At 35.6% G+C, this 14,139-nt stretch overlaps 1 protein-coding gene across 1 annotated transcript; it reads left to right on the top strand.

Annotated features, from left to right (window-relative positions):
* Positions 1-7,604: 7,604 nt before the first annotated feature.
* Positions 7,605-11,304, top strand: LOC132544071 (homeobox protein zampogna-like). The gene is made up of 2 exons (XM_060207637.1): positions 7,605-7,965; positions 10,907-11,304. The coding sequence occupies exons 1-2, from the start codon at positions 7,605-7,607 to the stop codon at positions 11,302-11,304; spliced, it is 759 nt and encodes a 252-aa protein (XP_060063620.1).
* Positions 11,305-14,139: the final 2,835 nt, after the last annotated feature.

Below are 14,139 nucleotides of genomic sequence, written 5' to 3'. Positions count from 1 at the left end.
TGCCCATCATGATAAATCCCCGTGGATTACTCAGTCAATTTATACATAGTAAACGTCAGTTTATGTGCGAGAGTTCTTTGTTTTTCAGATTTGTTTTGTAGCCTGACTGAAAATCGACTTGAGAAAAACCATGATGACTGATATTTAAAGCATGACAGTGTGACTTCTGTCGATACTTCAGACAAGATTGAACTTTTTAACACGCGAATATTTCGGTAAGCAGATAAGACAAGTTATCAAATTACCATCGTCATTGCATAAAAGATTTTAAGGGATTGTGAAGATACTACACGTCTTTACATATATTTGTTTATCTTGGCTTTGTTACGATCATAATTTAACGCTACGGATGTATTGAGAGAACATTCCAAGGCCACATAATCCCTAATAGCGAATTCAGATTTTAAAGAGAGGCATGGAAGTAGATGGATCTTCCAGACTTTTTTTTTCAGCGTTGACACTTTCAAGTAGAAAACAATACAGGAATACGTTGCAATGATCCTTATTCAAAATAGCACTGCCTATGTGCTCCATATACATATAACCATGACAACTATGACACAATTAATCTGAAATGGTGACGACATTTACATTATAATTATATATACATCAACACGAACCTTATGTTCACAATACTGACAAAAAAACGAATGCAGGATTATAACAGTCTATCTGTTTAAACATAATCATTTCAGATACACATTAATTATATTAAATTCTATTCTTATGTGCACTATGAATAAACATCTCACCTTGTTTTTACAATTTAGAATCATATATATCATTACCTATAGTTCCTCTTCAATCTACTACGGTAGTATACATTTATATGTGTGAACCAGTTCTTGGACACGTAACTTTCTCGGGTATTTTGATGTCGCTTACCAGAATACCTGGGATATTCCTGAAGGTATGCGTACATGTCTCGGAATGAAATAAGTACGTTGTAATTGTGATAACACAAAACAGCTGACAAGAAAACCGGAACAGGATCCGACAAACTATGTACTTTTATAACTTATCGATTATGGAATTAATATATAATTGATCGTTAAGAAATGAACGTGTGCCACCTTTTACATCGTAGACCACCCTTAGGGGATATACGGGGAATCGATAGATGTAATATTCCAGTGAGATAAAACTATAGAAAAAGTAACCCGTTTCTGCAGCCTTACTGCAAGTCGAAATAGAATTACTGTATATTTCATTTTTATATTGACAATATTTTCTAAATGACAATATTAATTTAATTTGATCTCTAATACTTAGGGGTTTCATAGAGATGTCATGTTCCATTTTGTTTACTCAATCACGCATTTCGGCAGATTAACTGGACGATAAAGATAAAAACTGTCGATTGAAAATTTCACCACTTATTTAACTAGCGCAAAGTAAGACTATGCTTAAACTGATTTCAGTCTTTTTGAGAATTTACCATAACGCAAAGTTCGAAGTGAGGCTGTCTTTTCAAAATTATGAAATTTAAGTTTCTGCTTGTTATCCTTATATCGAGAGAGCCTCGCCCACACCTACTGACACACTATGTTTAATATAGAGTGACGACACCATGAGGAAACTCCAGTTTACAGATATACCATACTCCGGTATCATTTGACGTTTCCCAACAATTCTACATCGGATTGTTAACAAAACCTAAGGTTATCTCCGTAGGGTGATAAACAATACAAGCAGAACAGTCAACGGGAGCCATGTTTTTCATTAGTGGAGGAAGTGGATGTTACACATGAGTATATGACGACGATAAATATTGGGGGTATCTTCCGCCGATGTTCTCGCCTTGGAGCCAATCTTTCTAAACACATGGCTCTTTGGCAAGCGGATGGTCACGAACAATTTTAATGGTCAATGTGTCTATGGATTATGTTTGTGGATAGTGTTCTATAGATAAAATTAATGTTTCTTAATTGATATTGGACATTGCTGTATGGTTGGGAGCACTTGTGTCTTTCGTAAACACGACATGTCAGATAAGTGTTTTGAGAATTCTAGTCGATATTGCACCTTATAGTAAAGTAGTTACCTGTCCATAACTCTGTAAACATATAAGATGGAGAGAGGTAATGTTTGGGAGACTTAGAAGCAGTTTTACGATGACAAATGAATTCGATGAAAACTGAATTGACCGAATTTATTATGAAATAGACGATTAGTTTTGTATCTGTAGTTACATTCACATTGTACAGATGGACGTGACAGAATGCACTAACTAACATGTACAGCGAGTTCCGGGTTTAAAGAATTTACAATCATATAATAAGCAATATTACACTATAATAAATGGGTACCAGCAGTCGTACCACTACGTGTATACTAACACAGCTGGCATAGGGGTATCTTTACGACCATTTTCTTAATCAACGGGAACGTGCGTTATCGCAAGTAATTACCAAACGGTTACGTCTCAATTAACAAATGACAACATCATCAAATTTATTCAACATAACTGATAAACAACATGATACGTCATCACAATATAGACACGGGAACGCCATCATAATTAGAAAACAATTAATAAACAAACGGGCATGTCACAGAAATTAATAAAAACAAACATGTAAGTAATAACAATTAATTGACGTCGTTCCGGAGTTACAATAAAATGAACAAACATTACTTCGTCAAAATAAACAAACGAGAATGACGTCACAATTATTTTACACGAATACTATGTCACAATTAACAAACAAGAATGACGTCACAATTAATTTACACGAATACTATGTCACAATTAACAAACAAGAATGACGTCACAATTAATTTACACCAATACTATGTCACAATTAACAAACAAGAATGACGTCACAATTAATTATTAAACGAGTTTGTCGGGACAATTAGTTGAACAAACAAATTGTCACTATGTCACTATTTCCTTACAAACGAGTACATCAATTTACATACATGTAAGTAAAACCATAAATGTTAACAAACAAGAATCATTAATTGACACAATTAGAATCTATGTCACAATTAACAAACAAGTCACAATGATTATACCGCAAACAAGAATGACGTCACAATTATTTTACTACTATTTTGATAGAATACTATGTCACAATGACAATTAATTTACACGACAGCTTTTAACTCTCGACGACAAGTTTTCAAACAAGATCACGAATATAATGTCACAATTAACAAACAAGAATGACGTCACAATTAATTTACACGAATATAATGTCACAATTAACAAACAAGAATGACGTCACAATTAATTATTAAACGAGTTTGTCGGGACAATTAGTTGAACAAACAAATTGTCACTATGTCACTATTTCCTTACAAACGAGTACATCATACATGTAAGTAAAACCATAAATGTTATCATAATTGACCTAGAATCTGACGCACAAGTATAAATAGCACCAAGTCAATAGATATAGTATTGTTACATGAATCGTACAATATACATGTGATACTCATCAGTGATAGGGGCCATAAGTGATGAAACCTGAGAGTCGACATTGACAAATCAAAGTACAATTATGTCGAAATGTATGTCGAAATAAAGAAATCGATATTAAGCTCATATTTCTGTTAATGTCGTATTTAGTATTGCATGATTTAAAAAGAACGTTATATCCTTAGTGTTTTGAATGTCGTTGAGTGTAAGGATGGTGAGAGTGTAACATTGATTCGTATTGCGGGGCTATTTTCAGGACATTCAACCATGATTAATCACAAAAACATCTCAAATGACCATTTATTATTTCGCGGTAGTCACTCGTGAAAGCATCGCTTTTTCGAGTCACTCAAATTTTATATAATTGTTGTGTATGTGAAATCAAATCAAATGAAGTCAGGACACAATGTAAATCGGGAGAAAAGAAATTCATACTGTATCTAATTACACTACCTGAAAGACCTCAATCAACAGTATCGTTTCAGTTGAGAACAAAACAGATGTTTTCGCTCTCAAGTTGTCAACCATATTTGTATTTTCTCTTCTATTTTCGAGTGACCACTTAGGCTAAATCTGTGACGTCATTACATGAGTACGGTTACCCTGAATCAGCACTTAACAAAATGTAAATCATTGACGGAAAAGATATGACACCACAATTTCTGAGTTGTCAGGTACAACGTATATTTAGGGCACACAGACCACATGTACATCAACAGCATCCTATATAGTCATTATTGTATGTAAGTTACGATGTCATTCCCATGAACAGCCATGGTAAAGTTATCCGGTATCTTTTTATGGTAGTTGTTGGCTACCTTACTGAACAACATACAGGAGATCCGTCTCATGCGTCCACGGCGATTTGGGACACGTGTTTTGCCAAGAGATAAAACACTTTACCCCAACTGCTCCAGATGACTTGCTGTTATTCTTATCAGTTCATGACACCGGTTTGACCTTCCAAAGTTAAGCCTATGCGATGATGTAATACATATTCTTTTGATCTTCAATATAAATGTATCTTATAAGTCTGATGTTATTTGATTATTTATACCTAGAGGACAGAATAAGTCTACGTAATTCGCGCTTACCATTTTCTGTTTTAATTAGAATTAAAAATCTGTTTATTCTCGTTGACTTAACATTTTGAAATATTCGTAAAACGAATATTCGACATATCCACGAATTCCTAATTTCAACAGGAGCAATCGTTTGTACTAGTATATTATTGAAATATTGATGATTTCGATAATGTATAGGTTGGTTTGTTTATTTATTCATTATTTTTTTATTCTTATAATATCCTAGATTAAAGGAGTTACGCTTTAGTGCTTTCTCACTTCATCAGTGTTACAGATCACTGTATTTAATGTAAACACTGAGGTAGGACGGTAATCACAGTTGAGAGAATGCCCTTACATCACCGAAACAGTCCCCATGAGTAATCACAGGGGGACGATGTCCTTACATCACCGACACTGTCCCCACGAGTAATCACAGGGGGGCGATGTCCTTACACCACCGACACTGTCCCCACGAGTAACAACAGGGGACGATGTCCTTACATCAACGACGCTGTCCTCACGAGTAACAACAGGGGGACGATGTCCTTACATCACCGACACTGTCCTCACGAGTAACAACAGGGGTAGGATGTCCTTACATCACCGACACTGTCCTCACGAGTAACAACAGGGGTAGGATGTCCTTACACCACCGACACTGTCCCCACGAGTAACAACAGAGGGACGGTGTCCTTACATCACCGACACTGTCCTCACGAGTAACCACAGGGGACGATGTCCTTACATCACCGACACTGTCCCCACGAGTAACAACAGGAGGAGGATGTCCTTCCATCACCGACACTTTCCCCTCGAGTAACAACAGGGGGACGATGTCCTTACATCACCGATACTCTCCCCATGAGTAATCACAGGGGGACGGTGACCTCACGAGTAATCACAGGGGGGGGGCGATGTCTTTACATCACCGACACTGTCCCCACGAGTAATCACAGGGGGACGATATCCTTACATCACCGATACTGTCCCCACGAGTAATCACAGGGGGACGATATCCTTACATCACCGATACTGTCCCCACGAGTAATCACAGGGGGACGGTGACCTCACGAGTAACAAACAGGGGGACGATGTCTTTACATCACCGACACTGTCCCCACGAGTAATCACAGGGGGACGATGTCCTTACATCACCGATACTGTCCCCACGAGTAATCACAGGGGGACGATGTCCTTACATCACCGACACTGTCCCCACGAGTAATCACAGGGGGACGATGTCCTTACATCACCGACACTGTCCCCACGAGTAACAACAGGGGGACGATGTCTGTACATCACCGACAATGTCCCCATGAGTAATCACAGGGGGACGGTGACCTCACGAGTAACAAACAGGGGGACGATGTCTTTACATCACCGACACTGTCCCCACGAGTAATCACAGGGGGACGATATCCTTACATCACCGATACTGTCCCCATGAGTAATCACAGGGGGACGGTGACCTCACGAGTAACAAACAGGGGGACGATGTCTTTACATCACCGACACTGTCCCCACGAGTAATCACAGGGGGACGATGTCCTTACATCACCGACACTGTCCCCACGAGTAATCACAGGGGGACGATGTCCTTACATCACCGACACTGTCCCGATGAGTATATAGGTGACTTTGATCACGTTGTTATGACTGATAAAAAAAGTCCCAGACCCATATCATTTGTGTTGATTCCTGAACATCTATATGAACCGTAGGAATACGTGTATATATACTTTATAATTTACGTAGGTTCAGTAAGTTAATTCAAATGAACAAAATTGTCATCAGGAAGATTTATATACAAAGCGGACCTATGTTATCCGACATTTTGTAGAACGCAGCTAAAATTCAAGTTCGCCTGTCTAACCCGATAACGTATGGGATACATTGAAATTAACATGATATTGGTAAGGAAAATATGTGTAAGTTATCTCCTTGTTTCATACATAGTGATGTTCACATCAAAATTAATGTGTCTTGTCCGACATCATTTGCAACACAATAGATCAGTCAAGTGAACCTGTCTAATTCGACACCCTCGGGAACAGCGGCAGCTGGTGTATACATTAAGAAATACTATATGTAAAAGTGGTATTATTTCTATCATCCAAGAAATCGTAATCGTTTATCCACTTTTTAACAATTAGCTTCCGAAATAAGATATCAGCAATTAGAGAACACGCAATGAATGCACACAGTTTGAGGTTAAAGACCCTGCATTACACAAACCAATCTCTCAATACAAAATCATGAAGAATACTTTTGAAGTAGTTTGTGACTTTTTAATAGAATTTCACCAATGATGATATACTTAAAATCAAGTGGACAATAATTTATAATCAGAATTAATTTAAACGCTTTATGCAAAAACAGTCGCATAAAAGTGTTAGCGATGTCCAAGGAGTGGTTACAATGATAGACGTTCCGAACTTACTAGAAAATACAGTATCTCCAAATAACGATATTTGCATATCTTATATAATAGAGTGCAGACAGGTAACGTATATTGACAAAACAGCATTCATAAATGATATTAAAGTCAATCGATTTTATACCGGGTACCGATTTATGCTCCACACGGTGATACACTAACCCTGCCGCTAATTTCCTGAGAAGAGCGCTAAGCTCGAAGCTTCAAACCAATCCCTGTAAAGTGGGCGGGGTCTAATGGTTGTAGAATCGCACGTGTTGCATTTAATCTACAGATAAACGCCTTCGTTTGTATACGGTTCTCAAGACAGAATGGGCGTTATCATTACATTGTGTCTTGTACCATTCTGACCAAAAGTCTTTAACAGATTATATATCATGTGGCTGCTGGAATAACGTTAGAGAAGCGGCATAACTTTGTCTTGGAGCTGGACTTCTGGAAAATTTGTTAACATTCAACACCATTGGCTGACGTGTGACTCAGTTTTTTGTTTGTATTTTCTTTTTTTTTTTTTTTTTATTATTATTTTCTAAACTTATCTCTATTAACGGTAGTTATCAATCAAGATACACTGACTGCTCCCTGTTGGATAAAATGGTACCGGTCTTTGAAGAATCTACATATGTGATTAAAAACTGAAAAAAACTTCTTAAAGTGTTTGAAACATACTAACATGGAACGAAAGCAAAATGTTCCTGCATTCTCTATTGAAAATATTCTTCACAAAGAAAAGGGAAAGGAATATTCAGGAGAGTTTTGTTTTAAATATGGACAGGATTTCACAAATTTCCATTCAAACGGCGGTACTTTTTCCAAAGATAAAAAAGACCCAGAATTTTGTGATGGACGTTCTGAAGATGAAATTGACATTGAAGGATCTGACTCGGAATCTGTGACGTCTGATGGTTCAATTTCTTCATCACCGACTGCGGAAATCTTAAATTTATCGATTCGGACGAAAAAGACGGACGCATCATATCAAATAGAGGACTTCATGCCAAATAACGGACAACCCTCTATAGGAAAACAAACAGGTATATCGCTGAGATTGACAGAATCACAGCTTTAAATGATAGAATATATCGTTCATTCTCGCAAAGGTATTTTAGTAAATAGTGTTATTCTGAAGGGCTTGGTTCTTTGAAATACATTTTGCACTTCCGGGCTTTTTGACAAGTACCGTCACCAAGAACAGGTTTTGCTTTTCCTAACAAAATACAGGATCTAAAATGAATTTTCACTGCAAATTTGATTATTATTCTCATTATTATTATTACTGATATTATTAGTATTTGTTTTGGTTTTTGCTAGAAAGAAGTAAAACTACGAAAAAATCTCATGTGAACTAGAAACACATTTAAGTTACTTTTTATCAAAAAGGTGACATTTTGATAGATTTCTTCAGGTACAATATATGACGTTAAATATGGAAATCGTGAAGAATGTCTTCGTGGTAGTCAAGGAATAAATCTTATCGACGAGTTTACAGTAATACACTAAGTTATTACGTGACTTGTATAGTGTAGGTTATGATAAAAACAACAATGAGATAAACACTTAAACGAGAATATTGTACACTACCAGAAATATAGTGTTATTCAAATTGTACACTAACAGCAATAGGGTGTTATTCAAATTGTACACTGCCAGAAATATAGAGTTATTCAAATTGTACACTACCAGAAATATAGTGTTATTCAAATTGTACACTAACAGCAATAGGGTGTTATTCAAATTGTACACTACCAGAAATATAGTGTTATTCAAATTGTACACTAACAGCAATAGGGTGTTATTCAAATTGTACACTGCCAGAAATATAGAGTTATTCAAATTGTACACTACCAGAAATATAGTGTTATTCAAATTGTACACTAACAGCAATAGGGTGTTATTCAAATTGTACACTACCAGCCAGAACTGCCAGAAATATAGAGTTATTCAAATTGTACACTACCAGAAATATAGAAATATAACAGCAATAGGGTGTTATTCAAATTGTACACTGCCAGAAATATAGAGTTATTCAAATTGTACACTGCCAGAAATATAGAGTTATTCAAATTGTACACTGCCAGAAATATAGTGTTATTCAAATTGAACACTACCAGAAATATAGTGTTATTCAAATTGTACACTACCAGAAATATAGTGTTATTCAAATTGTACACTACCAGAAATATAGTGTTATTCAAATTGTACACTACCAGAAATATAGTGTTATTCAAATTGTACACTACCAGAAATATAGTGTTATTCAAATTCATGAATCCTTTTACCTTCTTACCTGTCGTTCTCTCCGAAAAATTCCCTTGTCTTTCTATCACTATTTTTTATATTTATAATCGTGAAATAATACACGTTTTTTATTATTTTGATAGTCTTATATCGGTTTAATCATTTCATCCTAGCTAAACTCAGGGGGCATACCTATTCCATTGACATGATGAACTCAATTAATTTTTTAATATTTTGTAGTGCCACAGATAACAGAAACAAATGAAAGCAAATCGCATCGAAACATTTTTGTAAGGTCCAAATTGTTGTAATTTTCGTCGTCAATAACAATAGTTTGAACCTCACAGAAATTCGCCAGGGATAATCAGAGGAGAAAACCGTTGTGACATACACTACATAATCACTTATATCATATAATGATTTCAGTTGATTAAACATATATAAATATTGACTCCTTATCACCCAATACGTCAGTCGGACTAGTTTATGATATGGAAGTCGTGATTGTATCAATAATTTAATGTAGGAACCTAGAGAATCTCCCGGGTATACATTATAAATGAACGGATCAGTTCTTTGTTAAAGTAGACAGTGAATTTTACTTCTGTAAATAAACCTGACTTCGGTTAAGTTTAAATCCCCAAATACAAAATAATATAAAAGATCTCTTTCATTATATACTCATTTACTTCAACATGTTCTACATTTCAAAAATCGGCAACACTCATTTACACATAAAATAATTAACAATGAATATATTCAGTTCTAATTTGCTACCCACGTGTGAGCTTGAGATACCATCCATAAATACAAAACATCTAGTCCTTAAAATTATTATATTTAATTTCTCGGTGTAGAGTTTCTTTTCTTTCGTCACGTAAGCCGTTATTTTGTACACGATTAAAGACTTGATGTCTAAGGGAGACAGTGATAAGGATACTTATATAGCCAAAAGGTTAAGTTGTCACAATGGTCGGTAAAAGGTTGAGATAATGCTTGTAGTACATGTGTATAATTGACTTCAAAACAGGTGCGTGCTTGTGGCCTGGTGAAAGACTTCTTCAAATCACTTATCTTATATTTTATGTAACATCAGTATGTACAACCAAGTTACCACCAATAACACTATTGGTAGATTTATAGTTAAACTACTGGAGGTTTGATCAACTCGCGAGACATCAATGTCATACTCGTCATATATTGGAAACATTAAGTGATAATATGGCTTAATATACTTACTGATTTAAGATACAATGCATTTGAAGAATTCTCTGATTCTTTGCGAATCTTTAAAACAACAACACACAAGTTAGTTTTCACCATTCTGAGAAACTGGTGAATAAGAAAGAATAGATAAATGAAAATAAATAATTAAATAAAATAAATAAGTAGATAAATGAATAAATAAACAGTGATTCGATTATGCAATGTTATGCTCTTCCGCTTGGAGGAACTATAATAATAATAAAAATAGACACTATCTGAAAAAAGAGATTACATCATTTTGAGACACATTTGAATTTTAATGTAGGCATCAGAAACATACCCGACCAATGAAAGTGACTTAAATGAGAGATCAAAATAGATTAAACATATTGTTTCCAAACAACGATGAGGGGTTTATATACATTTGTGTACATTTATATATATTTACAACCCAAAAGAAAGCATTCTATTTTTGTTATGAATCATTGTTTATGTTTTGGTTTTACTTTGGAACTTTTCATTTATACCCAGGCGTGTGCACATTTATGGAAAAGAAACCAGATAGAATCATTCAGGGGCAAAAACCAAGGAAAAAACGTTCCCGTGCTGCATTCTCCCACGCGCAGGTATTCGAACTAGAGCGGCGATTCCAACACCAGCGCTATTTATCGGGACCAGAGAGAGCAGATTTAGCTCACGCACTGAAGCTTACTGAAACACAAATAAAAATATGGTTTCAGAACAGACGATACAAGACAAAAAGACGTCAAATACAACAGGAACAGAGTCTGGCAGGCTCTGCAAAGAAAGCCGCAGTGACATTGTTAGTCAAGGACGGGAAACGGATATATAATCCAGGGGAGATCACTCGACCTGTACTGATACCATCCGTCCCAATATCTGGTTTTTATCAGTACTGTTATTTCTAATAAACGTTTGTTAATCAATATTTATTAACTTTATTGCATATTTCTTCATAATTAAAGTCATGTGGTCACACGGTGTACATTACATATGTGTATCATTCGTCCAGCGATTTTAAGGCAGAATTTCATCAATTAACTGGTCACATCTCGATCAGTTTCACCAATATCTACATCAAGTACATTTTAAGTTCCATGTGTAAACATTTCTATTAAGTTTAAGCATTATATATTTATGTTCAAACTCAGCAAACAATGATAATAAATAAGGCAAGTTAGATATTTTCCAATTCCAACCGGAAAAGTTAGCAATCGTTCTTTCCACCAGGTCGTTTCAGAAATTCAAAGACCAATCAGATTGACGTTTCATTCAAATTACGATGCAAATTCTTTAATGTTAGCCGATTGTAGATCAAACTTCGTCCTGCAAACACGCCTGTTGCGCAATTTGTGAAGACAATTAGTTAGAACTTCTGAAATTGTTAAATACACTTTTTATTAAAAATATCAGAATTCCAACAATCTTTGATAAAGATGCGAGACAACATCACATGACATTGTGTGGTAAATCAGGAACAACGATGACGTCATATAATTTGCTTTACAGTTTCTATCATTTGCTTTCAAACTTAACAATAACGACGTTGTAGGAGAAACAAAACCGAACTTATAATATTTTCAGAAGTTTGTCGTCTAGTATAAATTGACCAGTTAACTTGAATTTCCGTTCAGGAGCACATATTCGTGTTCCATGGTGATTGCTGAAAGAAGTTGGTGTCAGAGGTGAAAAAACGGCGTTATAAAACCAGTGTAGACGGAACACCGTCGTGTATGAGACGACGCCACATAGCTATAGTAAAATCTATGTAGACGATTGGACTCTGCACGGCGACGGGCAGGGTCAGGGAGACGAAAAACTTTCATCATCATCATCATCATCATCATCATCATCATCATCGTGGTTTATAACGATATAAATAGTCACCTGGGCGTTAACAGTGGCCAGTGTTGGAGACAAGAAGGAACGGACACGGGGAACGAGCTCGTGATTTCGTTATCATTGTATATAGCTCGGGCTATTGCAATGTGAGCTAGAATGTATAGGAACTAAACCTGGTGTTTCAAGTTTTCATCATACTTTTTGACGAGAATGTGACGAAAACTTAAATTCCTTTAGTAAACAACATTTATGAGTATGCATTCCAACAGACTTACCGTTGGTCCAAACAGCTCACGAGCATGTATACACTGATACAGATTAATACGTTCTGTGTTATGTTACATCTTACACTGCATCTCGGACCTTGAACGTTAAAAATGTTTCATGATTAAATTGATACTCACACATCACTCGTCCTTCTGAATGTATTTTTCATGCTTATGATTTCCAATCCAAACAGTGTGCTTTTGAGGTCAGTTACTGCCGACGTAAAATCAACTTTAAGTTGTAATATCAACATTGGAGTATTCTGAAACATTTTATCTCCAATTCCATTAAATCAACCCAATATTGAAGCAAAACAACTCTTTCAATATTATTTAGAAAAGGTCAATCATTACAGTATAAAACTTCATATGTTTTGCATATTATTACAATAATACGTTGATATGAGATGGTTACGTTACAGTATGTATTTTTTATTATTATGATTTATAAATAAGGATACAGTGCTCGTTATGATACCTGGTGAGATTGCACCTGGACTATCATGCCAGAATCCCTTCGGAACTCCACAGTCTGTAGAAAATCAATTCTCATAGCGGGTTATTAAGTGGTGCACTTATGAGTAAATTGTCCTTTGTGGTAACAACCTAAACAAATATCCAGCCGATCTGATAGCGATTTGTCGGGATTTAGGACCGTGAGGTCTGTTGATAAGGGTCGCTGTATCTCTAGGTGTCGAGGGAGGATTGAGGACATCGCCGTTACAAGCAGGATTGATGTGACGAAGTGTGACCTTATAAAATATCAACGTCACGGGGTTTCCGGGGTTTCCGGGGTTATCCAGGGTACATGATGAACACGTGTCATTCTTAATGTTAAAAATGTATCGAACTTGACAAAAAGTTTAAAAAATAAGTGGTTTTATTTTGGGGTAAAAACCGGAAACAATAGCCTGACCTGCCATCGTCAAGTGAAAACCAAACATGTTATGTGGTCGTGATGTAATGGTTAGGACGTTGTAGAATTTCGTGGGCGATTTGGTGTCGTATATCATGAGTTCGTGGTCCAGTTAGGGCACGAGTCAAAACATTATGTTCTTTCGTCGATTGTGTTACAATGTATAATAAGTATGATATACTCATCATGAAATATTCTGAACACCTTAAATATACAAGTTTTGAAATCATTACAAGGAAGGTTGATCATGATCAAAACTCTGTGAAAAACTAATAATATAACATGTGTTTAAATGCATAGCTTATAAATCGGACATTGAGCGAGGTTTTACCCTTATTTTAATGGTTTTGTGTTGAGTTTGATTGTGTACAAAATAATTTTAATTTGTTTAGGAATGAAAAATCAATAAAAAAAATCCGGACAGACCTTGTATAAAAGATACATTAGTATATAACAACATGTACATTAGGATAATCTCATAGATAGTCAGAATACATTAATAACACCATTCTGGTGCCCCACGTTTCTCTTAAAACGATAAAATATAACATATAACTAATCAAGTTAAAGACGCAGATAAGAAGATCACACGGGGAGGAATAAGGAAAACAACAAATTTTGTCTTTTGTTTGTAACAATCTCTCTTCGATGTCTTCCAAAATCTTATTAATATGTTTTTCCTGAAAACAATAGCCATAATGGAACTGCAAATACAACAA

Source organism: Ylistrum balloti, unplaced genomic scaffold (genome assembly GCF_031769215.1).
Source record: "Ylistrum balloti isolate Yb309-2 unplaced genomic scaffold, AGI_CSIRO_Ybal_v1 Utg369778, whole genome shotgun sequence".
Lineage (NCBI taxonomy): Eukaryota > Metazoa > Mollusca > Bivalvia > Pectinida > Pectinidae > Ylistrum > Ylistrum balloti.
The sequence above is the reverse complement of the archived record's forward strand: the minus strand, read 5'-3'. Positions and strand labels throughout refer to the sequence as shown.

What these genes read in the sequence shown, in the direction of transcription:
- LOC132544071 (XM_060207637.1), top strand. Translation starts at nt 7,605, where the DNA reads ATGGAACGAAAGCAAAATGTTCCTGCATTCTCTATTGAAAATATTCTT. An exon ending in CTCTATAGGAAAACAAACAG is followed by an intron (nt 7,966 to 10,906) that starts GTATATCGCTGA and finishes ATTTATACCCAG; the next exon opens with GCGTGTGCACATTTATGGAA.